General features: G+C 45.9%; 1 protein-coding gene across 6 annotated transcripts in view; it reads right to left on the reverse strand.

Annotated features, from left to right (window-relative positions):
• CTNNA2 (catenin alpha 2) overlaps positions 1 to 27,868 on the reverse strand; it is a 528,364-nt gene that overhangs the window by 32,204 nt on the left and 468,292 nt on the right. For all 6 annotated transcript variants that reach the window (XM_081020737.1, XM_081020736.1, XM_081020739.1 and 3 more), the window contains 4 exons: positions 18,424 to 18,537; positions 9,891 to 10,072; positions 7,160 to 7,265; positions 113 to 247 (listed from right to left, as the gene is read on the reverse strand). In XM_081020737.1, coding sequence (XP_080876863.1) covers positions 113 to 247; positions 7,160 to 7,265; positions 9,891 to 10,072; positions 18,424 to 18,537 — 537 coding nt within the window. The remainder of the gene's footprint in view (positions 1 to 112; positions 248 to 7,159; positions 7,266 to 9,890; positions 10,073 to 18,423; positions 18,538 to 27,868) is intronic.

The following is a 27,868-nucleotide window of genomic DNA, read 5'->3' on the forward strand; positions in this document are numbered from 1 at the left end:
TTTGCTTCTTCAAAGCATGCCCCACCCCCAAACTGGGGAGGTGGCAGGGGAAGGGTTGGAAATTCACTTGCAAGCAGGTCATGCCAGTGACAAGATTCAGAAACCGGCTTACCCCCGAGACGATCAGTTCTCCTCCCAGGTTCTGAACTTCCGCCTTCACCTTGCTACAGATATTAAGCTGGTGACAGTACAGGGCGATGCGTTGCAGGTACGCTAAGAGATCTTGCTTACAGGCTGAATCGGGACACTGTAGATAAAGAAAAGAGATAAACAGCATGTATTTGATTGGCTTTGGTTTATACGCCTAATATACAGGGAAGAATGGGCAGGTTTGCCAACACCATATTAGAGACATTTGTTTTGCTTAACCCCTTGGCTACATATTTAACAAGGGATGGTTCTCTCGCATAGCTCAAGACAGTGATTTAAAGTGCAAAGGGACCCACAAGCAGCAGAGGGAAGGGAAGGAAACACCACCCGAACTGTTTGTCAGTTACCTGATGAGCTGTAAAGTAGAGTAATTTCTGTAGCCTTTTCCTGACGACATGGCTCCATTTGCACTGAACATAAGGTTTTACTGATGCATAATGCACATTTTTTTAAAATGGTGCAGTAAGGACTACGTTGAAAAGAGGTGCTTTCGGGCCCGCAAACCTTTCATAAGGACAGAAGCAAAGCCATTTTGTCACATCACAACTGGCAATGGGTCATTTTGCTCCAATGGCAGAATGCCACCTGTGGCGCTGTTTGTGATATAACGTACAAATCAAAACTGGACCGGGCACAACTAAAGTTGGTCAAACCAAGCCAGTGCTGGGAAAGTTTTAAAATCGGTTCAAAAACTTGAGACAATTTATGTGACAGCTCCAGAAGGGAGATGCAGGCTGGCGACTGTTTCATAGCAATAGAAGATATGGCAGCTGCAACAGTAAGAACAACATGCACTTATCTGGGTCCCAACAAATTTTCTATAAATTAGTGAAATGATACCTTTCTATGTCTCGCTTCCAATGGTGGGGGTATGGGGAGGGGTTATGTTCTGAATTGCAAGAGCAACCTAAGAACCTGTCCATGAAGAAGGTAGGTTTGGGACCTGAGCTGACAGCCATAGTGAACCACAGGACAAATGACACTTATCCAAGTGGGAATTAACCATTACACAGGCTTAGAACAAACAAAACAAAACAAAACAAACAATCTATTACAGGAAAGTAAAATGCAGATGATTACAAAAACTGAAATACTGATTAAACACCCAAAATTCAAATTGGACTGGCAGATCTGTGGTTAGAGTAGAGAGGCAAGAGGGACAACAGGATATTAGCGCCCATGTGGAGAAAGGAGTTCTTGTTATATTTACTTATTCCCCACCTTCTCCCTTGGCAGGGACTCAAGGCACCTTACAGGTAAAATAGGAACAGCTAAAAATATGGGGTCATTAAAAACAGGGACGTAGGAAGGGGGCGGTGGGGGCAGACCGCCCTGGGTGCCCTCACGGGGGCGGGGTGACATTTGGTGTGCCACGCGCCTGTGACTCCCAAGCCTACCCTGAGCTGCTGGGGTAAGGGGGGGACCTGTGCTGCTTTCCTGGTGGCATTCCCCGCTTTCCTCCTTCATTTTGACAGCTTGGGGGAGGCTAGGGAGTCACGGGCGGACGGCTCGCTCAGCCCCCGTGAGCAGCTCGCTCCATCCTTGGCTACAAAGCACGCATACCGCTCCGGGCACCCAAGCGGCTATCCCGCGCCTGGGAAGGCACTCTCTGCGCCATGCCCCCCTTGGGAGCGCACCCGCCCTGGGCAGTGCAGGCATATGCTCCACTGCTGATTTTAAAACATTTTTAAAGTAATACAGTCATACCTCGGGATGAATATGCTTCAGGTTGAGCGTTTTCGGGTTGCGCTCCGTGGTGACCCAGAAGTAACAGAATGTGTTACTTCTGGGTTTCGCCGCTCACGCTTGCACAGATGCTCAAAATGACATCACACGCATGCATGGAAGTGGCAAAACGCGACCCATGCACGTGCAGATGCGCAGTCATGTGTTATGTTCGCTTCAGGATGCGGACGGGGCTCCGGAACGGATCCCGTTCGCATCCAGAGGTACCACTGTAGAATTAAACCTATATATAAATATAAAAGATCTATTAAAACATACAGATAATTACACCAGCCCTTTCATCAAAAGCAGCCAGTTCCCCAAAGCTTGTTGGAATAAGAAGGTCTTCATCTGCCAGCAGAAGGACAACAAGGAGGGAGCTAGCCTAGGGAGGGAGTTCCAGAGTCTGGGAGCAGCCACTGAGAAGGCCCTCTCCCACATCCCCACCAAACTCATGCACCAGCTGCGCCCGTTCCTTGAGTTGTCTGATTTGGCTACAGATGTAGTCTGGGAGAGGGGTGTGGCCTGAGGAGAGACCCGAGGGCAGGATAGAGAGACTTGGGGCTGCATTTGGCCCCTGGGCCTCAGGTTTCCTAATCCTTGCACAGGAGAGGATTTGTTCCTGCCATCCATCACTGGTTCTGCCAACTGTGGCGTGAAAGGCCACAGCTCTTCAGGGCTTTGGCCAAGGGGCTTTCACCTGGAGCTGCCAGGGATTGAACCTGAGGTTTGCTGCATGCAAAGCAGATGCGCTGCCACTGAGCTTTCCCCATAGATGTGCAGCACTGAAGCATCAGGAAAGTCCTGGGGAGCTGAACTGCAATCTGGAACTTGGCAAGGCGGAGGAGGAAGCAGATACTGAAGAAGAAGAGTTTGGATTTGATATCCCGCCTTTCACTCCCTTTAAGGAGTCTCAAAGTGGCTAACATTCTCCTTTCCCTTCCTCCCCCACAACAAACACTCTGTGAGGTGAGTGGGGCTGAGAGACTTCAAAGAAGTGTGACTAGCCCAGGGTCACCCAGCAGCTGCATGTGGAGGAGCGGAGACGCGAACCCGGTTCCCCAGATTACGAGACTACCGCTCTTAACCACTACACCACACTGGCTCTCCATCACTGGATCTCCCATCAAGATAAAGACTTGGCAGGAAAAGAGAATATAGAGGAGCAATCTAACAGCAGCGGCACTGTTTTATTTTTCCATCTGCCAAATGAATAAATAAAAAACAATGCTGTGAAAATTCTCTGGGGTAATGAAGCCTAATCTCTTATGAATTCCGTATATGATAATGCCATGAAACAATTCTCTCATTGTGTGGGTGCGCCGTGATTTAGCTGGACGCAACCCTCTCTCTTTTTCGCACACACACTTAACATAACTTTCAAGTGTGAATCCCAAAGAGAGCCTTTTCCCACTTAGTAACAATTTAACACACTCATATTTATTCCACTCTGGAGGCCCTTGTATCTGAAAGAAACTTTAAAACAAACTCTCTGGAGAGCTGAGAAAGGGTTTCAACAGAAGCACATTGCGGCAAATTAAAACTTACGATATCTCGATCTCTCTCCCTCTTTAGAACAGTAATTAAAAATGCAACAGTCCATAAAAAGTTTACATTGCACAGAGGTCTCAAAACTTCCATAAAACGTCTACATATCTCAGACTCTAAAGAAGGACAAGCAACCCTGGATGGTTTTAAATTGGAGTTATGCTTCCAATAGTCTTTTCTGCTGCCCCTGTTCCTGCCCAATAGCTACTCTAATTTCTTTGTAAATCTTTGTCAATCGCTCACAATTAGGAATGGGAGAGTTCAGAGGTCTAGATGGCGATCTGTCACGGATTCTTTACCTGTTATTCCTGCATTGTAGGGGGTTGGACTAGATGATCCTTTGGGTCCCTTCCAACTCTATAATTCCATGATTCTATATAATTAGGTCAGTTTCACTGAGCTTTCTCAGAGAACTCTTGGGGAAGGGAAATGGGTTCATCTAGCAGGCTAAATTCTTATCTCCCTCAGCCCCTGCAGACCAAGCCGCCTGGGTGGGTGGGACTGCCCACCTGTCTATCACCTGACATCACAGTGACACCAGACGACCCATTTTTGCATAGCACTCTGTAAAAGTGCTGATCAGCTGATGAGTGGAACCATGCAAGCCCCAGCTATCAAGTTTTTACTTTATGTTGGGGCAACAAGGAGAAGTCTCTGTAAGACTTGCCTGGAGATTCCCTATATCCTAAAACTTACAATTGCAATTGCAGATCAGGAGGCAGAGGCATCATCTTGGAGGACTGGTCTGATTGTAGCAAGAAGCTCTGGATGGTGATAGATGCCCTATAGGAGCATCCTGGCATTGATGATGAGACCTCCATTGCTGTTGCAAGCTCTCCCAGCTCACTTACTTCACAATAGTAGTGCAGAGTGCTGGCACTAGGGTGAGCCCAGATTTGGGCCCCAAATATCTTGCCAGGCCCTCCTGATGGTTCCATCAATCTGGAAAATATGGTGGCTGCAGCTTCTGAGGGGACCTTCTCAGTGATGGCCCCAGGGATGTGGAACTCACTCCCCACAGAGTTGCATCTGGCACCATTTCTTGACCGCTTCCATTAGTTGCTAAAGATGTATCTCTTTACCCTGTTCTTTGAAAATCAAGGAAGTGATTTTGGTGCCCTCCTTGTATTCTGACTTTGGGGTAATGGGTGGGGATATTTTTTTACCATTATAATTGCCTTTTTATATGCTGTGACCCTGGGACATTTTGGTGAAGGGTTGTTTAGAACACAATAAATGTGCCTGTTCAAAATCTATTACTTGGATGTCAGAAATTCTGGTAAATCCCATGTTTTGGCATATCAGCCATCACACACAAATTTTTAAAGTACACGAACTTCTACAATACAGTTTGATCATTAAGGGGCTCCAAAGTTTTGGTGGTGGAAAATTCAAGTTATATATAATTGGGTATTTAAAAAAACCCCAGAGTTGTTTTTAAGTGGCTAACCTGTCTTTTTAATACTTCCCCATTCTTGGTTAATCATCACCACCATCATCTGCAGCAGCAGCCAGGTTCAAACTTTGGGAATGGTTTGAGTTCAGCACTTAATGGCTTTGCATTTTCAGAAATGGATGACACTCTCTTGCAGCAGGAGTGGGGGAAACTGGCATTACCTAGCAAAGAGACTGGCTTGTCTCACATTATTTTATCTCAGTGGTTCTCAACCTGTGAGTCCCCAGATGTTGTTGGACTACAACTCCCATAATCCCTGAGCTCTGGCCTTGCTAGCTAGGGCTGATGGGAGTTGTAGTTCAACAACATCTGGGGACCCACAGGTTGAGAAAGGCTGTTTTAAGTCATTCTGGAAGTAAGCAAACAAAATGCCTTTTTGTGCGAGCAGAGGAGATAGAGTCGGTGATCAGCTCTGAGAAAACAAAGAAGGGTTGTCCTCATATGAGAAAAAATAACTGCAAAATATTTATTTGCCCCAACCAATTACAAGAGCCGCTCTTCATCAAGGCCAAGATCTATACACATCATGTGTATATAGAACACAGTACATTGCACAACACAACAAATTGTAATTACATAACGCTCTGTTGTTCACTGTTGAATAGTATTCTATGGACTTTGACCACCCCATAAAAAGCTGTCCTTGAAACACGCAGAGCACTTTCCTTCTGAGTACATGAGGGACTCTTCTTCTGAAGCTCTTGTTGGCACAGTTGTTCTCCCCAGGTGAAGGCTCTTTATGAAAGTGTGCTTAAGTGGTCAGATGTAAATTGAAGTAGCTTCTTCCAGACAACCAGGCTATATTTTTTTTATTAAAAGAAACCCGTCTCTCAAAACATGGTTAAAAATAAATATAAAACATTGCCATGGCTACGGAAATGGGAGAAGGAGACATGGAAAGAGCTGATGGCAGGAGCCCTGAATAAAGCAGCCCATTATATACATCAGCCGTTCCCAATGTGATGCCCTCCAGATATTCCTGTTCGCATGGCCAGTTTCCAGGAGAATGGGGATTGCAAGGACCAGGAACGTCTGGAGGGCAGCAGGGTTGAAGAATGCCAGTTAATAGGCATTTTGGGGATGGGGAACCTGTTGTTGGGATACTGCCAGGGAGATAAAGTCCATCATGGCCCCCAAGCCGGCTGCCGGACATCCATCGATCTCCCGTAGGCACACAGTATCAGCAATTAGCGACATGAGCTCCAGAAATAGCCTGCCACATTCTAGAGCCGATGCACACTCTCTATCAGCAGATAATGCACAGCAGAAGTCGCACTCAGGAGAGCATTATTTACAAGTTTTATTCAGCGTTGATCAGAACAAAGAAAAACATGACTGCCTGCTTCAGTGTCTCTGACACACAGAGAGAAAAACAAAAGACACAACAGAAACATCCTGTGAAACAGGAAATACGCAGACTCTGTGACTCACAAAGCCTGCTCCCTTTTAAGGTGGAACGGAAATATCCTAACACCTGTAGCCTGCCAGATGTTTCTGGACTGCAACTCTCACGAGTCTTAGCCAACAGCACCAATGGCCAGGGATGACGGGTGTTGGACTACAGCACCTGGAAGGTATAAGCAGGAGGAAGTAGCTCTGTGTGAAGCTTAACACATTTATCACAACTCCAGATGCAGACAATGAAGGCAAGGCAAAATGTTTGGTGGGGTTGGCTCTGCTGATCATAAGAACGTTAAACAAGAGCTTGGCTGGATCAGGCCAGTTGTCCATCTAGTCCAGCATTCTGTTCTCACAGTGACCAACCAGATGACTTTGGGAAATCCTCAAGCAGCTGCTTAGTTTCATTATTATCATTATTACAATCCAGTTTTCACAGTGATTCCTGTCCTGCCTGCCCAATAGGTAAGGCAGAAGGTCGGAGAAGAGAAAATCACGGAGAGCCTAGATAGCTCAGTTGGTTAGAGCGAGGTGCTGATAACACCAAGGCTGCAGGTTCGAACCCCGTATGGGACAGCTGCATATTCCTACATTGGACTAGATGATCCTCAGGATCCCTTCCAACTCTACAATTCTACGATTCTTTGATTCTATGATACCCCAATACAATCCTTTGGTCGTGCCGACACCAGGGGCACACTAGCATGGGCATCATGGTAACAGTCTACTAAGGAGCCTGCAGGATCAGGCCAGTGGTCCATCTAGTCCAGCATCCTGTTCTCACAGTTGCCAACCAGATGCCTGCAGCACCTGAGCATGAGAGCTCCCCTCATATATTTTAAAAAACTTATTTGTAAGAGGATTTGTTCCCATTGAAATTACCTGATCAGCCACAGCACGGGCCAATTTGTCCATTCTTGAGCCAGCTTCTGCAATCTTCTTGGCAGCATTAATGACATCAGATGTATTCTTTAATGGTCCCTTACCCCTGGAAAATACAAGGTAATTACAGTGCCATCTAATTAAATTATGGAAATAAATAGAGTTAATATCCTGGATAAGAGGTTTTAAAAAACCTTCAAAAAAGGGGGAAAAAGAGAGCTGTAGTATGAACGTCTTCCCAATTTAGTACGACATCACCTTTCAACTACTTATTATAGCATAGCTTGATTAGGAAAAGAAGCAGGAAAAAAATAGAGGAAAAGCCTTCTGGATTCCCTCATATGCTCCAAAATGCTTTGGCAGCACTTTTCTTTGATTTCGCCTCTAAGCTCATGAACTATGTTTAATAGCATGTGCATTTTTAAGTGCTCATTAAGACAGTGTCCCTGGTGGAATGCAAAGCTTTTTCATGAGAGAGGAGAAAAAATAGAACCCCTCTGTTATTCCCCGAGCTATGCTTAATGCAAACTCAAAATGCAGAAATGGGGCACGCGGGTTTCCGTGGGGTGGGAAGCAACATTTGCAGCAAGCGTGAATGACCCAATAATGCATATATTTAAGATTAAGCAGTGGGAAAAAAGCAGCTTTGTTTCTAGAGTCACTTTTTTTTGCAGTTCCTCCTTCTACTTCACAACAACTGGAATTGCTTCGTAGCAACTAGAGGTCGGAGAATAACCCCACCGCCTTGGGGCTCGTTGAATTCTTCATCACAGTAATGAGTGCAAAAATCCAGGTGTTCCTGAAGTGTCAGGACATTGGTAGGAAAAATCAGCCTCCTTAAGACACATGCCTGAAAGACAAGAAAAGCTCTCCTTTCATGCACAAGCTGTGCCTTGCCCCATGCAGCTCCACGCATTTGGGGGAAGGGTGGCCTAGCTCAGTAGTGGACTATCTGCTTTGAATAGAGGCAGGAGAGCAGCTAGCTCATGGGTAGGCAAACTAAGGCCTGGGGGCCGGATCCGGCCCAATCGCCTTCTCAATCCGGCCCGTGGATGGTCCGGGAATCAGTGTGTTTTTACATGAGTAGAATGTGTCCTTTTATTTAAAATGCATCTCTGGGTTATTTGTGGAGCCTGCCTGGTGTTTTTACATGAGTAGAATGTGTGCTTTTATTTAAAATGGATCTCTGGGTTATTTATGGGGCATAGGAATTTGTTAAATATATAGTACGCCCCCCCCCACAAGGTCTGAGGGACAGTGGACCGGCCCCCTGCCGAAAAAGTTTGCTGACACCTGGCTAGCTGCTCTGGCACCTGGAGTGGTGGGGGGGGGGAGTCACGCATGTGGATGGGGCGATCCATGCATGGGGCCCCCGTGGTGATCCACCCAGGGGGCACTGCTTGAGGGCACTGCCATGAGCTGCCCATGGAGTCTGCCTGGCGGATGCAAGCACCACAATACCATTTTGGGCAACACAGGGCCCTGAGCCACCGTGTCACTCCCAGGAGAGATGCACGGCTCAGGCGTGCTGGAGGCCAGGCCCTGCGATAAGTGTCACCCCCCCACAGTGTGCCATTTTGTCACCCCCTCAGGGGTGGCACCCAGGGCGGACTGCACCCCCTTCCTACGCTCCTGAATACAGGAGGCTCCAGGTTCCATCTTCCATCTAGGGCTGGGAATGTCCCCCTGCATGAAACCTTGAAGAGCTGCTGCCCATCGAAGTTGACAACGCTGAACTAGATGGACCAAATGGTCTGATTCTGTATAAGACAATCTCCTCTGTGCGTCTTTGCCTGGCCATTTTCTATTTGAAGCATTCAAGGCATCACAAGGTGGTCTGGGTGGTAGACTCTCTAAGGTGACAAATCTCTGTATGGCCTGTACTACTTCAAGCAAAAGCTGAGGCCCCACATGACTGAACACTCACCCATGCAAATAATATTTCCTGAACAATGAACAACTAGTTTTAAAGGGAGAAGGCAAGGATATATTGTTTCTCCATGACAAGAAAGGCCCTGCTGAATCAGAACAAAAGCCTATCTAATTCAGCTTCCTGTTTTCACAGTGATGTTTTCTGTGTGGATGGGGTTTTAATTTTTTTTGTTTCAAAGAAGTACAGTGGTACCTCAGTTTATGAACGTAATCCGTCTGGAAGTCCGTTCTTAAACCAAAACCATTCTTAAACCAAGGAGCGCTTTCCCAAATGAGGCCTTCCGTCGCCGGTGCCCTTCCACTGTTCGGATTCCGTTCTTAGACCGAGGTAAAGTTCTCAAACCGGGACACTATTTCCGGTTTTGCGGAGTTTGTAAACCAAATTGTTCTTAAACAGGACTGTTCTTAAACCGAGGTACCACTGTATTCAAGTGAGAGAAATCCCTCATCTGAAATCAGTGGAGGACTTGGGCTTTTGTTCAGTGCCAAAATTGAGTGCCTGTCCCACCACATCTTTTCCATTTTAAGCCTTTCTTGCAGTGCCTCCTGCGGCACCAGCTTGGCTAGAAATGAGGTGCAGGTGAACCAATCCTGCTCCCCTAAACTCCTCGTCAATTACCCACATAGGAAGCTGCCCTATACAGAGTCAGGTCATTGGTCCATCTAATCCATTGTTGTCTACACTGACCAACAGCAGCTCTTCAGGCTTTCAGGCCAGGAGACTTTCCCTGCTGTCGGGGATTGAACCTGATGCCTTCTGCAGACAAGGAGGACATCATGTTTGAGTCATGATACATACCTAGTGAAGTCTGTCATCTCCATCATGATCATACACATCTGCTTGGCCAGCACAATGATATCGTTGCCGCTGTCGTCCCACTTGGCCACTTCGGCATCCAGTTTGCTCTTTTCTTGGTGGAATATCTCTACTTGCTCTGCGATTTTAGCCTTCTCCTCCTGGGGAAGCTGGGCCATGATAGCCTGGATTGAAACAAAAACAGAACAATTAAAAGAAAAAGAACAGCTGAAGTCGTCGTAAGAACAAATGCTTCCAGTCACTTGCACATAACTGGAGGAACCAGTTCATAAGAGCTCGATTTTGTAAATTCCATAGGACTGGCTGGGATAGTCTGCTTCTGCAATTCGTATTATTCCCAGGAGTAAATCAATGGTTTCAGACACGCTACAGGTTGTGTGTTTCACCTTCTGGGCTTAAAACATTGGCTCCAGAAACATCAGCAGAGTAGTAAACAAAACTGCCGGATGTTGTTTCATACTGAGATAAACAGACAGTTTGTTAACACGTGCCTGTGCAGAGGTGGCTTGTCAGGTGAGGTCACTGTGCTAACATCCTGGATCACCACTGCTTAGCGAAGGGGACGATACGGTGGCACTAATTCAGTGGCAGAGCCAACTGCTCTTACCAACCTCCCAACGGCCTCCTCCCTTCTCTGTAAGCAGCATAAACCTAGCTCCTTTTAAGTATATAAATCTTTCTGCTTTTTTCATATTTGGTGTGCCAACCCTCGACTACTTGCTGGTTGAGGTTATGTTGCAATGCTTAAACAAATGCCCAGTTTTACTGATTCTAGATTCCATTCCAGCCAGCTCAGGGCATTGGGCTTGAACCCTGATATTTCCCCAACACGGCTCTACCCCACCCCGTGAGATGCTCCTTCGTATGTGCGCCCGAGCAATGCATATACACTGTGTGTGCAGTTGCATGTGCGTTTCCAACTGAGAGTTTTCTTCAGTTATGGAAAGCAGCTGTGGAGGGAGCAGAAGATTCAAGGGCGGGAGGAAGCTATTTCATTTTCTGCTTGCCAGCCATTGTCAGGGACCGGCTGGATGAAGAAGAGTGGTGGGATTAATAATAATAATAATAATAATAATAATAATAATAATAATAATATATTATTTATATCCTGCCCATCTGGCTGGGTTTCCCCGGCCACTCTGGGCGGCTTCCAACAAAGTATTAAAATACAGTGGTCTGTTAAACATTAAAAGCTTCCCTAAACAGGGCTGGCTTCAGATGTCTTCTAAAAGTCTGGTAGCTGTTGTTCTCTTTGACATCTGGTGGGAGGGCGTTCCACAGGGCGGGTGCCACTACTGAGAAGGCCCTCTGCCTGGTTCCCTGTAACTTGGCTTCTCGCAGTGAGGGAACCGCCAGAAGGCCCTTGGCGCTGGACCTCAGTGTCCGGGCTGAAAGATGGGGGTGGAGACACTCCTTCAGGTATACTGGACCGAGGCCGTTTAGGGCTTTAAAAGTCAGCACAAATACTTTGAATTGTTCTCCAACCCTCTAGAGAAGCCCCAAGGGAAGCCCCGGAGGAGGAAGGCTCAGAGCCAGGGGAGTGGTGGTGGGGCATTGAGGACAGGTCAGAAGAGGAGAGGAGGAATGGTTAGATGCTGAAGAGGCAACAGGCTCTGGCAAGCAGCTTGGGACCAGTTTACCTACGAGATCGTCTTACTCTGCATGTTCCCACTCAAATGCTTTGATCAGCAGAACTAGCACTGCGACAGGTGCCACATTATACCTGTTCCACATTTGTAAGAACTCGGCCATTTAGTGTAGTAGTGTCTACCCTTTGAAACGCCTTTTGGAATCAAGCGTCTTCACTGTACCTTGGTTTATGAACTTAATCCGTTCCAGAATCTGTTCTTAAACCAAAGGGTTCTTAAACCAAGGCATTCTTTCCCATAGCAGCGGGGGACTCAATTTCCAAATGGAACACATTCAACAGGAAGCGAAACGTGTTCTGCATCCAAGGCAAAGTTCACAAAACAAAACACCTGCTTCCGGGTTTGCAGCGTTCTTAATCTTAGTTCATAAACTAAGCTGTTCTTAAACCAAGGTACCACTGTACCCTTTTTGGTGTCTGCTAAAAACTTATGGGAGGCAGGTGTTGCTGTGAGTTAAACCACAAAGCCCAGGGCTTGCTGATCAGGTCAGTGGTTCGAATCCCCGCGACGGGGTGAGCTCCCGTTGCTCGGTCCCTGCTCCTGTCAACCTAGCAGTTTGAAAGCATGAAATACAAGTAGATAAATAGGTACCACTCTGGCGGGAAGGTAAATGGCGTTTCGGTGCGCTGCTCTTGTTTGCCAAAAGCAGCTTAGTCATTCTGGCCACATGACCCGGAAGCTGTATGCCGGCTCCCTCAGCAAGCAAAGCGAGATGAGCGCCGCAACCCCAGAGTTGTCCATGACTGGACCTAACGGTCAGGGGCCCCTTTACCTTTACCTAAAAACATTACTGTTTAGACAAGCCTACCCAGATGCTTAGAAACCTGAGGTGATTTTAATCTGTATTTTAACATTTGTATGTATTTTGTCTTCTTCTTGATTATACTTTTTATCATTTGTAAACAGCTTTAAGGGTTTTTTATTTTTTTAAAAACAATCAAGTGGTGTATAATTTTTATGAAACGAATAAATAAATAAATATACCGCCTCTGGGATGATGCTGGTCCTGGACTGGTGGATTCTAGCTTACTCCAACTTCCCAAAGAAACCAGCAACTAAGTTGCAACACAGAACAGTAGAATTATAATAATTGCTTTTGAAGATCAAATAGGCACTTTCAGCAATGATTTCCAGGCTGAGATATTGTTTGGCTCCAGGGGTTCTACCAAGTTGCGTTGCACATTTAATGGGGTGTGACATATATTTAAGTGTCATTACAGTTTTTCTTGTTTATGTCACTTCCAATCAGCTGTAGTCTCCCTCTACGTATTCTTAAAGTGCTCTTGGCTTTTAAAAAATTCATAATTGACCTTTTCCGAAACCAGGATTAAAAAAGGTTATCTAGAAGCAGGAAATAAAAAAAAATATGGAGAAAATTGGCAAGTTAATCAAATTAGAATTCAATGCCTGAGTTTTAATTAGGCCTTATCAATGTAACTCAGCAGCCTGAAATGTTAGTGTGCAAAAGCTTCTACCATTAAAAGAAAAAACCGTAAAGAAATTGAGCCCGCACTCTGTATCTGAAAGGGAAAAAAAACGAGCTTCTTTTATGTGTGTGATGCTGTTCCGTACTGCAAGATGATAAATACCTGGATGTGTGTACATGGACAGACTTGCAGAACCCCTTCTCTGTTACTGATATGTGGCGTTGTTCCCAACTTAGCTGACACACTAACCTTGACACCCCTGTGCCTTTTTTTAAAAGCGCTTTTTCCTTAGAAGGAAAAAGAAAAGTGCTTTTTTTCTGTAGGAGCTGCAGCAAGGCATGCATATTCTGTTTTATATATTTTTAATCAAAGATAAAACACTGAGCTATTAAAAGGCTAACAGCTTCTGTGGAGTGGTATTATAGCCACAAGTAGCCTCCAGCTTTACACAGCCAAGGACACTTTTGCATGCGCTCTACAACTGCTCTGCATAAACATGAAGGTATTAGTTTGGGGTGAAGAGTCCTGCAGCTCGGGAGTCTCCCATTTCATTTCTTCTATTTTTATTTTTTAAAACAAATAAATAAGAAAATGAACATGAGGCTGGGAAGGAAGTTTTGATAGTTTAGGGTTTTCCTTGTCTTCCCCCTTGAATAGTAAAAGGAGATTATTGAAAATGAAGAAATACTTAAATAAACCTATTGCACAACTTATCAGCATATTTGATAATAAAAATACTCATATATGTATATATATTGTCAGGGAACTGCCATCAGCTCAGAGGCAAGAGGTGGAAGGGCAGTTGTGTTGCAGGGAGCCTGCGAAGATCGTGCGAAGCAGCACTTCATCTGGCGAGGAGGGAAGTCCCGCCTCCAGTGGGAAAGGGATGCAGGGATCAGAAGATGTTAGAGAGAGCCACAGCACCGAGCCTCAGCAAAGCGGAGGGGAGGCAAGTCCTCCTTTGCCAACGCCCTCTCTGCGCAGTCGGTTTGCGCGCAGAGAGGGGAGGAGAAGAATGGGGTCACACGACTGTTATGCTGGGGAAGGTATAAGGACCGCCCACTCCCAGATTCTGCTAGCGACTGAGCAGACATGGACTTGAGACGCTCTGCACTGTAAATGGTTTGGTACAGATAATAATGCCTGGAAAAGACAGGTGGGAGTCTTGCCTGTTTGCTCTCAAGCAACCATGCCGCCACATAACATATATATTCCCTTTAACTTGGGTTGTTTACAGAGACTACTCAAAAACTGCATCTGAGTTAAAATTGCAACAATTTTCCTTTAAATATCTCTTAAGAGATTCCCAATTTGAAATGAACTCCTGCTTGGGCCTATCTTTGATCTTTTCCGAAAGATTGTTTAATTCAGCATATTCCACCATCTTCAGTAACCATTCTGATCCAGTGGAATTTTGGGGGGAAAGGACAGGAAGTCAAAGTTTATGTACAAAATTTATTGTTAGAAGACTTGTATCCTGTAATTGGATTTTTGTTTTGATGAGTGGTATTTACAGATAACAGTAATGATACGTTCTTGCTGTGTAGATGCAATTATGGAAAATAAAGCATGGGGGGGGGGGAGAGAAAATGAAGAAATACTGCCTAACATGTAGTTTTATCAAAATCTAGCTTTTTGGCACAGAAGTTGAGTCTGTTTGCAGCAGCACCTGCATAGCATTGTGAAGGCAGCATTATTGGCAGTTACTTGGAGGTCATGGTTAGCAATTCTATTAACACGGAATATGTTATCTGATGCAATTACTTTGCTAATGGCAAATGGGACTGGGATTATGAACAAACTCTATATATGGGGATGCTGCAAAAGCCTTTGTGTCAATTTCTGATGCTCTCACAGAGAAATGTCACAGTCATTTCAATACTTTCTGTCATACTCTACTGTAACCCAAAAAAGAGAGCTCAAACTGAGAGAACTCTGTAAATAGGATCAGGCTTGATTCTCAATGGTTGGGATGCCTAGGGTGATGAGAGTCAGAAGACAGGCTTAGCCCCTCCATCCTATAGGTGTCAAGGACAAAGAATTAACTACAAATAGTTCAATATCCACTTTGTGCACCAGCTGAATGCTGCCATCCATCTTCCAACGCACATATGCCGGAAAGGGAATTTCTGCAATGTAAATTTTTCAATGGCACAAATATTGCAAGAGCCCTTACACTGGCTCTGGCATTCATAATTCAGTTCCCCATCTGTAACATTGGACCGATAGCAGGACTGTTGAGGATTCCTGAGATTGTGCTGCCCACCAGAGATTAGACCCAGGGTGAAATAGAGACATTTAAAATAAATAAATAAGATGAATTAGGATTTTCCTTCCATCATTTCAGTACTAGACTCTGGAGGGAGAAGAGCGGGGGAGAAGCAATCACGTCTGGACCATCTTTTTAGCCATTCATGTGTCTACTGGCTTTTGACAATACTAGGCCCCCTCATGTGCAACCCTTTTCTGTTAGCAGTTGTTGGGTGCTACGGCAATGCAAAATGCACTGGCATATTCAGGAGTGTCTGAGGCAGTCTTCACTGATCTGGAATGCACACCGGTGGCACTGTGGTGTAAACCACTGAGCCTTGGGCTTGCCAATCGGAAGGTGGGCGGTTCGAATCCCCTCAACGGGGTGAGCTCCTGTTGTTCGGTCCCTGCTCCTGCCAATCTAGCAGTTCGAAAGCATGTCAAAGTTCAAGCAGATAAATAGGTACCGCTCCGGTGGGAAGATAAATGGCATTTCCGTGCGCTGCTCTGGTTTTGCCAGAAGCGGCTCAGTCATATTGGCCACATGATGTGGAAAAACTGTCTGCGGATAAACATCGGCTCCCTCGGCCAGTGAAGCGAGATGAGCACTGCAACCCCAGATTCATTCGCGACTGGACTTAACTGTCAGGGGTCTTTTGCCTTTACTTTAAGGCAGTCTTCACTGATCTGGAATGCTCCAGATGTTTTGGACTACAACTCCCATTAGCCCCAGCCAAGACAGCTGATAGGAGCTGTAGTCCAAAACATCTGGAAGGCCCTAGGTTGGCAAAGGCTAGCCTAAGGCCATACAGACCAGGGCCTGATCCACAGAGATTAGACCCATCAGCTCAGCTGAAAGTCTTGGTGCTTGGTGCATCGAGGGAAGTCCTTTAGAACACATCGGTTTCACAGCGCTGGGGTTGCATACACACCACCCATTTGAAGCACATTTAAAGCATGTGACTTCCCCCAAAGAATCCTTGGAGCTGAAGTTGTTAAGGGTGCTGGGAACTGTAGCTCTGTGGGAGGTCAGTTGCAGCTCCCAGCATCCTTTGTGGAAGAAGCATACTTTAAATGCTGTGTGTGTGCGCGCAGCCTTAGTGACCAACCAAAAATCAAAATGTGGAGCCAGATTCTGCTTTTTAAGAAATCTTCAGTGATTCAAATAATCAGCAAGTGGTTTTTTGGTTGGCAAGCAAGGGGATTAGCACAACAGACACAATCAAATATCTTGCCTGGCATTAACCCTTCGTCTTGATATTATATCTCTCCTAATTTTCTCTTCTGGAAGCAGTAAGCATAACTAACGATGGAAAAACTCATCAACAGAGCTGCATTTTCATACTTCTGGATAGTGTCTGCCTCTGGATTCTGGCCTAGAATAACACAGTTTCTTATCTCAGCTGTTGCAGGCTACTTAGCAAAAGGTAAACCATTAATCCAAGAGTGGAAATACCCCGAGGGTTCAACAAGCCTCACTTTTCAAGCATCTCCGTCTGCCAGGGTCACTTGTCAACTTAATCGGCAGTCTCCTTGCATAAGTTAAGGTCACCTGGGACAGCATCTTCACTTTATCATGAAACAATTACCCTGGTAGAATTGCCCTGATTCAGTAACGAGCGTCTTCCGCTGCAATTAGATTTGCAGAGACGACTCAGCAACGTGCAACAGTTCTCCAAGACAAATTAACAGACTGGAAACCATGACTAATGGACAACTTCGTGGAGTGTGGCACACACTGTGTGTCCTCAGTGGTTTAAAAATTTTTCATTTTCTGCCTGCTCACAGCTGGAGCGCATTCCGAAGAAACACAGTGAAGGGCAGAATCAGGGCATCTCATTTCAACTGTTGATCTTCTACCTCTAGGTAAGAAAACCACACATACTTCACTGTGTAGGACATGTGCACATGTGTCAGGATGCTGTCAGCGACTCCTGGTTGGTTGCCCAGGAAAGTATAAAGACAAGTAAAAGTTTCTTACAGGCCCTTTTCATTTCAGACTTTACAGAGAGAAGCCATAGAACCCACCCTCTTGGATAATGGTGTTGTCCTGAGTGAAACTCCACACCCACACACACACCGGTTTCTACCACTTCCTCATTCATCATCACCATCACCTCCTCTATGGGTGCTGCTACATGCCCTCTGTCTTTGAGCTCTTTGCTCTCCTACTTTCAAGGCCCGCCAGATTCTGGGAGATGGAGGGTCTGGAATACTTTCTAGTGACAACGTGTCAGCCAGCTGCTGCTCCAACTCTGCCTGCTCCTCCTCTCCCTAATTTCCCAACTTTCCCCCTCTGAGCTGTGACCTCTCACAAACCACTGTTGTAAATCTATCCTGTCTTCCTCTTCCTCCTCCCTGGAAGGGTCAGGATGGGGAGGTGGTCTCCACCATTCCTCCTCCTCAGCCCAGCCTCTGGCATCCCCCCCCCTTCCAAAGTCATCCGCCTCTGACATGTTTGCAAGTGTTGGAGGCAGTATGCCCTGGGGATCATGACTGGGGAGAGAGATATTGTGCTTTCTTCCTGTTTGTGGGCTTCCCTACAGGCATCTGATTGGCTGCTATGAGAACAGGACTAGATGGAGCTTTTGACTCACCCGGGTAGCAGGGTTTTTCTTCTGATCTTATATATGCAACATGCAATGGGAACCTGTGATCAACTGCAACCTTCCAGCAGTATAAAGGATGTGAAGTAGTGAAACACTATCACTGTAAAGCTCTCCCCCTACCACACCCCATTTGCCCCTGAAAACAAATAAAACATTGAAATGTGCCAAATATAGCCCAAGAAGCCCAAATCTAGGATGGTCACGATAGAGAGCAAACATATGACAGCTCTGTGAGTTTTTGCTCCATGAGATCTAGAATCTTGCTCTAAGGCTATAGGAAATCTTGGCCCTCTGAACAGTTGCACTTCATTCAGTGATGGAAGCGAGATTCCTTCGTTCCTGGTGTAAACCTTCATCATGGGGGAAGCAAGCATCGCATAAGCTCTGTGAAACTTTTCTTTTCCAATAAACTTCTTGAGTCAACTGAACGCCTGTGTCATAAATAATTTCAGATGCTAGGGGACCCAAACTGATACTCCGCTGTCTGCAATCACGTTCAGACTTTTCAGCTTGCGAGAGAACACATGTTCCCTGAGGAATCTGAAGATGTGTTAATGTGTTGCACAGATTTTACACTCACCCTTGCACTCTGGCCAGCGATAAGCTGATCGTCTTCAGTCTGAACACTTGTCCGGCTGCGAACATCGTAATCTTCCTGCTCAAAGTCAGAATCATCCTCTAGCTCTTCGGGAGTCTGGATTTAAAAATAGAGCAAGAAAGAGACGAGAAGAGGTGGCAGGCTTACAAAGGATACCAACAAACCCCAACCAACGAAAACGCTATTTCATCAACTACCTGCCCAAAGAACACTGTCCTCCCCTTATTTTAAATTAACTTGTCTGCAGAGGCAGGCAGAACCCCAAATTGAATTGTCAAAGAAAGAAAGAAAGAAAGAAAGAAAGAAAGAAAGAAAGAAAGAAAGAAAGAAAGAAAGAAAGAAAATGAAGCTGTTCCAACCCTGTTTTTTTACAACTGGCATTCCTCGTCACCTTGCTGTGATTTTCTCTTAACGGGGTGAACATACATTTTGCAAACTAACACCCACTGGACCTGTGTCCCATCACGCCCCCCCCCCAGCATAATATTTCAAAATAATTGTTTTTGGTCTCTGGAAAAGGAAGACCCAATAATATTATCACACCAAACTGATTGCAAAAATCTTTCAAGAGATTAGGGAGGCACCTTGAGCTAGGAACTTGAAAAGAAAAGAGAAATTTAAACTGGACACATTCTGAAGTGTAATTTGTTCATTTATTTTACTAGGCAGATCAAGAGCGGTTCGACAGTGGAACAGACTCCCCCGGGAGATTGAGGACTTCATTGGAGGTTTTTAAGCAGAGGTTGAACTAGATGTCCCTTCCAACTCTGCAATTCTATTATTCTATGGTGATGCAAGGGACTTTGCAGCAGGAAGTGGCAGACAAGATGTGCAACACCCCCAGGTCAGTACAGGTGAAGGAAATGGGAATCCTCCTTGGATTATTTATTTATTCATTCTTTCCTTGCCCTTCTGGCTGGGTTTCACCAGCCACTCTGGGCAGCTTTCAACAAAAGATTAAAAATACATTAAAACACCAGTCATTAAAAACTTCCCTAAACAGGGTTGCTTTCAGATGTCTTCTAAAAGTGAGATAGTTGTTTATTTCCTTGACATCTGATGGGAGGGCATTTCACAGGGTGGGCACCACCACCGAGAAGACTCTCTGCCTGGTTCCCTGTAATCTCACTTCTTGCAGTGAGGGAACTGCCAGAAGGCCCTCGGAGCTGGACCTCAGTGTCCAGGTTGAACGATGTCAAGTCGATGTTCTTGTCAAGTTTTCCCTCCTCCACACATCCTAGAACATTTTTAGGGTTTCAGGGCTGCAGATACCCTCTGCCTTAAAAAGGGCCCCGGCAAGATGGAATAAGGCAATGGCATTTCTTTCATGGTGCATGGGGTGTGTGTATGCTGTGTCAAGGCATGTCAAGCCACAGGATATCGGGGCCAAAAATAAAAGCCAGAAAGCTCTCTCAATTGCTAAGATAGCTTTATGCTGTTTTCAAAGTGCACGAGAGGACAAACACCCCTTTCCCCCAACGCAAGACTGTGCTCTGCTATTCTTGCCGTTCTCCCTTTAACTCCCACATGAAATCAGCAGGAGTTCTGCACACATAAGAAGAAAACAGTCAAGGTAACCTTATCCTAGCAAGAAGAGGAGAGGAGAGTCATTCTCTCTTATCTGAAACATACTCATTGATCCCTCCCCCTATGGAGGCAGGCTGCGCCCCAGTACCTGAGGGGGTCCAACAATGACTGCTGGAGACCAAAGGCCTGCATGATTCAAACAAATGGTGAATCCCTGACACTGCTGCAATGCTCCCTCACTTTTCCATGGTTGTCTTCTGCAGGCACAAGCAACATCAATTGCCTATAGTACAGGGACAGCCGGGGAGAAGCCTCTGTTTGTCACCCCTGTTGCAACCAAACAACAATTAACAATGACCCTCCCTCAGGCCTCTGCCAGGTCACAAATTCATAGGATTCTGTCTTGTTGGAAATTCATGGGATGAACTTGTGTTGTAATAATAATAATAATAAATTTTATTTTTATCCCGCCCTCCCCAGCTGAAGCCAGGCTCAGGGCAGCTAACAACAATCAAATAATCCAACATTCTAAAAACATTTCATTATAAAAATTAATTAAAATCAAATTGATGGCAACCGTTAAGCAAAATTCTGTGCAGATTGCCAGAGGAGGGAGTCAGGCTGCACCCTGACCAAAGGCCTGGTGGAACAGCTCTGTCTTGCAGGCCCTGCGGAAAGATGTCAGGTCCCGCAGGGCCCTAGTCTCTTGTGACAGAGAGTTCCACCAGATTGGATCCTCAGCCGAGAAAGCCCTGGCTCTAGTTGAGGCCAGCCTAACCTCTCTGTGGCCTGGGACCTTCAGGATGTTTTTATTTGCAGACCATAAGTTCCTCTGTGGGACATACCAGGAGAGGCGGTCCCGTAGGTACGAGGGTCCTAGGCCATATAGGGCTTTAAAGGTTAAAACCAGCACCTTAAACCTGATCCTGTACTCCACCGGGAGCCAGTGCAGCTGGTATAGTACCGGATGAATGTGATCTCGCAGCGAAGACCCCATAAGGAGTCTCGCCGCGGCATTCTGCACCCGCTGGAGTTTCTGGGTCAGTCTCAAGGGCAGCCCCACGTAGAGCGAGTTACAATAATCCAGTCTGGAGGTGACCGTCGTGTGGATCACAGTGGCTAGGTCAGGGCGAGAGAGATAAGAAGCCAACTGCTTAGCTTGGCAGAGATGAAAAAATGCCGCCTTTGTTATAGCTGTAATCTGTGCCTCCATAGAGAGGGAGGTATCGAAGATTACACCCAAACTCTTAACGGACGGTGCTGGCACTAATTGCACCCCCGCAAGAGATGGGAGTTGCCCCCTCAATCCCATATCATCCCGTCCCAGCCAGAGGACCTCTGTCTTCGAAGGATTTAACTTCAACCGGCTCCCATGTAACCATCCAGCCACAGCTTCCAGACATCTGGTCAGTGTGTCTGGGGCCGAGTCAGGATGGCCATCCATCAACAGATAGAGTTGGGTGTCATCAGCATACTGATGGCAACCCAGCCCAAAACTCCGGACAAGCTGGGCGAGGGGGCACATAAAGATGTTAAAAAGCATCGGGGAGAGTATTGCACCCTGAGGTACTCCACACACCAAGGAGTGGTGCGATGACAATTCCCCCCCAAGCACCACCCTCTGTCCCTGACCAGAGAGAAACGAGCGCAGCCATTGAAGGACTGTGCCCTGGATCCCCACATCGGCAAGGCGGTGGTCCAGGTGTTCGTGATCGACCATGTCGAAGGCTGCTGACAGGTCTAGAAGAATCAGCAGCCCCGACCCGCCTCGATCCAGCTGCCTGCGGAGATTGTGTAGTGACTAAGGGACACCCACAGCCAGAAAGATTGAATTTTCTGTCCACCAGCTGGTGAGAGAAGGATCCAGCCCTGCTGGAGTCTGCTTCCCCAGCATGTTCAGCATGAGAAACATGCTGGTGAAGCAGACTCCCGGAACCCACAGGATTGCACCCGGCTGGTGAGCAGAAGGTTTGATCCTGCTCACTTTTACTGTGTGCGTGTGTGTTCCTCTGCTTGGGAAAACTGTGCATAGCTAAGTCTCCTTTTTCCCGCCTGTTGCCCCATCCCGACAGCCCCTGATTACTCTGTTATCCAGGGCTGTCTCCAGTTATCCAGGGCTTGCAGTTATCCAGGGCTGTCTCCACCCAAGTCAGCCAGAGCCTAGATCTGCCTGAATCACTTTGGGGTTCAGCCAAATCTGCTGGATAGGCCTAAAACACACCCTGTTTCAGTGATGACTTCAACAAAAATGTTCTCCCATTCAGAGCGAGGGAAGGAAGGGTTGCCCTCACTCTGATCGGGCTACCTTTTGTCTTGTAGCCAAATCTGATACTCAGAAGGACCACGAACAGGAATGAAACAAGAAATATTGGAGTGATTGGGTAATTTTTTTTGCAGGAGGGGATAAACTTTCTTTTTTGCACCCTGATAATGCCAACGTGAATATGGATAGGCTCTCTTGCTACAGTCATCTGGTGCAATCCTGGAACAGTACGCCTTAACGGACTCCTATGTTCTGCTTATGGCACATTTTCATTGGCATTCTGTGGACTCATTTATGGGGAGGGGGGTTGAATATCAAAAAATGATCCTCCGCTGAAATACCATGTTGATTTGAGTATTTAATTTGCACCAACCGTTTCTGCAGAGTTTACTAAGATGGAGAGCCAGAGTGAGCATTTCACAATGGATAGATGTAGAATGTTAACTAGCAACTAAGCATCTGGTCATTAGCAATGATATTTATATTAGGAGGCAAGTCTGACATGGAAGCTACTGTAAGGATTAGGCCTTTCCCTGGCCTATTAAGGACTTAATCTTTTTATACATCTGGCTGATCTTTTTGCACTTCCTACTTTCCTTTTCACAGGCATCAACAAGTTCTTGGTTCAGCCTATAAGTAAAACACCATTTGCCTACTGAAAGCTACTACAAGAGTTGCTTTCTTCAAAGCTGTTGCTTGCCTGGGTTCAGGCCTATTTGGACTGGGAAAGCCTGGTCTGATGCTGCTTTGAGATGAATGCCATAATCACTCCTGGCTGCAGAAGCCAACTCCAGAGACAAGTTGTAAGCCAGGAGCACTCCCAGACGACGAACCTGTTCCTTCAGGGGAAGTGTAACCCCTCTGAGAACAGGTTGTACACCTAATTCCTAGACCTGCAGAGAACTCACCCACAGCATCTCTGTCTTATCAGGATTCAGCTCAGTTTTTTCACCCACATCCAACCCATAATTCCTTCCACTTGCATATCATCTCCTGATTGAGATGGAATGGAGATACTGAAGTGGTTGTCATTAGCATAGTGATGGTGCTGTTCTCCAAATCCTTGAGCAACAGCTCCCAATGGTCCCATATAATGTTGAATAGTTTAGGAGACAGAATGGACAGTTGTGGGACCCCACAACTAAAAAAATGAAGGGGCAAGCGCCTGTATCCTAGCATTGCTTACTGATAGTGTTCCTGCAGACAGGAAGAGAACCACTGTAATACTGTACCCCCAACTCCCATCTCAATAAGTAGCTCCTAGTAGGAGACTATGGTTGATAGACACTGAGAGGTCCAGGAGAACCAACAGGGTCGGACTCCCGCTGTCTCTCTCCCAATAAAGGACATCCATCAAGGCAGCCAAGACTGTTTGGGTGCAAAATCCAGTCCTGTAACTAGACTAGAATGGATTTAGATAGTCTGCTTCCTCCAAGCTTACCTGCAGCTCGCTTGCTCCATTCTCTTAATCACCTTGGAATGGAATATGAGAGACTGGACAAGAGTTTTCTAAAACCTCTGGATCCAGGGAGGGCTTCTTCAAGAGGAGCCACACCATCGCCTCTTACATGGTGGTGAGCATAACTCCATCCCCTATTGGGGCATTAACCACCTCCTGGACCCACCAAGTCAGTCATCTCCTAACAGATTTTGTCAGCTGGGATGGGCAGGGATCAAGTGGGCATGTTGTCACTCGCACTACTGCCAGCATCCCATCTGCAGCCTTGGGCTGCAGCATCTGAAGCTACAATGTGTTCTTTGATGGTGCTCCAGTGGACCTATAAGTGAACCAGTTGCAGTCTCATTAGGAATGAAGGAAGCATTTAGGAGAGACCAATTTACATGAGCAGCATCATGTGACGAGCATCGAAAAAGCGACGTGAGGCTGATGCTAGAGTAGCTCTTTCTGCATGTTCTTGGTTCTCCGTCCATTCTGGCTTTACTGGAGTGGAGTGGGAAGCAGTAGAGAAGGGCCATAGCTCAGTAGTAGTGCCTCTGCCTTCCATGCAGAAGCTCTCAAGTTCAACCTCCAGCATCTTCAGGTAGGGCTGTGAGATACCCCTGCCTGGAACCCCAGAGAGCCACTGACAATCTGTGCATAGAATACTGAGCTGGAAGGAGCAGAGATCAGATTCAGTAGAAAGCAGCCTGCTCCAGTGGACTAAGGTGAAAAGTCTCCAGCCATCTGGACTGCATGCTATAAAAAAACTGCAGGATTCTGCTCAAGAAAGGAAGCATGATGAAGGGTGTGCTAAAACACACACACATCGTTCGGAGTCCATGTCACTGTTCAAATGGATTGTGCTCCCTGAGTTTCAGTGATCAAATCTAAGAAACAGAAAAGCATTGCCAGAGGACAGCAGGAGAGTCATCCAGCACAATCGCTTGACTTTCGGACAATTGAAAAATGAGACAAAGGAGTGGAGAAAATTCTCTCTCTCTCTCTCTCTGTGCGTGTGTGTAGTCTTGAGCTTTTTTCCAGCGGGTTTCATTATAACAACATCCAGGGGAAACACCACGAGTTAGTGTGACAAAAGAATATGTACCAGGATGCCTATGGAGTGATGGAAGAAGCCTTGCAGTTAGCCTATTACTTTCCATTTCAAATTCAACAGCTGAAATCTACCAACTAAATGTATGACATTGGAAGTATTCCACCCTGCAATGTTCAGTAGGGAATGGATTCCCAAGCCCCATAAGAGAATATTATTATTTCTTTACTCTTCCGATTCACTTCCACAGATCACTGAAATGTAGCAAAATAGAGGCAAGGTTCCCCCCCTCCACACCATTTATTAAAGTTGTGGGGAGGGAGAACCCTTCATCTAGTTTTTTAAAAAGAGGCTTTATTTCCTACGTGCCATGAGACAAAGATCTCAGATAATTTTCTTTGTTCCGTGATGTGTACCCTGAACAATTACTGTGGGACAATGAATGCCTCTGACAGACAGCCTGATGAGATTACAAATCATTTCAATGTGCAGGTTTTCAGAAAAAGTCTAAAGAGGCACAACGAGAGGGAAACATGAGACTTACAGTGCCTGAATGAATAGCTCAGAATATATCTATGTTCCTATCTAAGAATTTGTGTCTATTTAAGTATCTATATGTATGTAAAGAGCTGCCCAAGACATTTTGGCACCTTAGGTGAATCGCAAAATGGTGCTCTCCCCACCTGGGAAGAAGGGGCAAGTGAAGATCTTCATCAGGAACAAAGGGGGAATAAAGATCTACATTGGAAACAAGGGTGGGAGAATACCAGCAGTGCCACTATTAGCCAAGAGGCCACTGTACCAGTAGCATGCGGCCAGGAGTTGCCAAGGAGGTGAGCCACAAAGAGTGAGCCACCGCTGTTGGTGCTGCTGCAGCAGTAGTGGGCAATGCGATTCATTCATCTGCTGCCCTTGTGGAGCCTGCTGCCCGAAGCGGTCACCTCATCTTCCTCATGAGAGGAAGTGTCATGTGTCTTTATCCATATCTATGTCTCTATATAAGGGATGCGGGCGGCGCTGTGGGTTAAACCACAGAGCCTACGACTTGCCGATCTGAAGGTCAGCAGTTCAAATCCCTGCAATGGGGTGAGCTCCCATTGCTCGGTCCCAGCTCCTGCCAACCTAGCAGTTCGAAAGCACGTCAAAGTGCAAGTAGATAAATAGGTACCACTCTGGCGGGAAGGTAAACAGCGTTTCCGTGCACTGCTCTGGTTCGCCAGAAGCGGCCTAGTCATGCTGGTCACATGACCTGGACCAGCTCCCTCGGCCAATAAAGTGAGATGAGTGCTGCAACCCCAGTCGGCCACGACTGGACCCAATGGTCAGGGGTCCCTTTACCTTTATGTCTCTATATCTTCATATTAGATCAGAGCGTCAGTTTAGTGACTTCAAATTGTGTATGCCCCATTCTCTGAAACATTGGACCATGGGATTTAGAAGTATAAGAGGCACACACAACCATATTACCTGTGAGGGATAGTCAACATGGGGCCATCCAGAGGTTGTTGGACTGTAAGTCCCATAAGCCCAGGCAGCCTGGCCAGTGGTCAGGAATGATGGGAGTTGTTAAGTCTGACAACGTCTGGAGAGCAGCAGGTTGTCTCCCCCTGCTCTGAGCTCATAGTCGGGGTCTCAAAGCACCGGAAGGGTGAAAATGGGGCTCCTGACATTGTGACACCAGGGGATTGACAGCAACCCTACCCACCTTCAAATGTGACCTGCAGGGATAAGGATCCCACCCACTGGGCCCAGTTCCCCACTACTGCTCTAAGATGACACAACTTGCTTTGGCTTTGAAGGAGCATTCAGGATTTTTATCAAGCTGGTAAGGCCAACATTAGAAAGCCACATGCAAAACCCTTCCCTCACTTATTACGCTGTTTATCGTTTATTAAGGAGAGGGGAAAGGAATGCCTGATAAAATCAAATCAACTGGTTAGTCAACGTTGAAATGACAGTTTCCTTACTTGAATAGGCGCTGAAAACCATCCCTGTGGAGGTTCAGTGGAGCAGCAAGTTAATTTATTTATTCATTTAGATATTAAGAACACCTATCTCATACCCTGAGCTGCATACATACATCAAACAGACACAATTGGTTCTAATCTTCAATACACAATTGAACTATAGGAAAACCAGATAGTGAAATGTGCAATTTCTACGCCAAAGAAGGGTGTGTGCATAAAAGGGGGGAGTGTTGCACATGTTTGGCTTTCAAATGCTGATCAGTATTTAGACTAGACTGGCTCTCCTCTGAAAATATGATATGCTTTTAGCTTTTTGCATTTTATTTGTGTTGTTTTAATTTGTGTAAGCCACCTTGAGTCCCAGCCAGGGGGGAAGGCAGGATATAAATGAACAAGCAAGCAAGCAAATAAATAATAAATCTGATCATGGCTAAATTGTAGATTCACCATTTCCAGACCTCCCTTAAATCTCTCTCCTCTTATCTACTTTTCTGGTATAATTTTGTCCACGAGTAAATAAGAGGGTCGCAATCACGACCAACATTTAGAATGGGCCTGATGTGTTTGAGCAAATCTGGTAAAATACAATTGCATGGCCGTATCATTTGTAAGACAATATGGTTAGAAAGAACCCAGAAAGCTGTCAACTACAGCTACATTCACCCAGGAAGAATCTTGCATTGCCAGCTCCCATAACTCAGCACAGGCCTGGACTTTAAAGCTGTATGTCTAAGCCTTATTGTTTTTGTCCTGTCATTTTCCCCGGGAAAACCTGCCATTCACCGTTGAATCAGAGCAAATGGCAATTAGGTTTACCATGGATTACTGTTTGCTCCGATTCAGTGATAAAACACGGGCTTTCCCAGGGAAAGCTCTGGGACAAAAAAATACCCCAATGCTTGGACATGGAGCTTTAAAGTAAAGACCTAGGTCTGGAAAGCACAGTGCAAAAGGAAGTCTGGATGAGCCAAATAGTCCACAAAAGAGAGCATCTCATCATGAGGCTCCTGGTTTAAGATATTCCCTCTCATCTCAATCTTCCTCACAGGGTTGTTGTAAAACAAAACACAGCTGTGATGGAAGAAGAAACACAAATGCAAGAATCAAACGAATTAAACCTTTTTCTTTCTTTCTTTAGTGAGAGAGATTTCACACACAAACTTAATCTGCCGTCTCTG

Source organism: Podarcis pityusensis (assembly GCF_964106645.2).
Source record: "Podarcis pityusensis genome assembly, chromosome: 9".
Lineage (NCBI taxonomy): Eukaryota > Metazoa > Chordata > Lepidosauria > Squamata > Lacertidae > Podarcis > Podarcis pityusensis.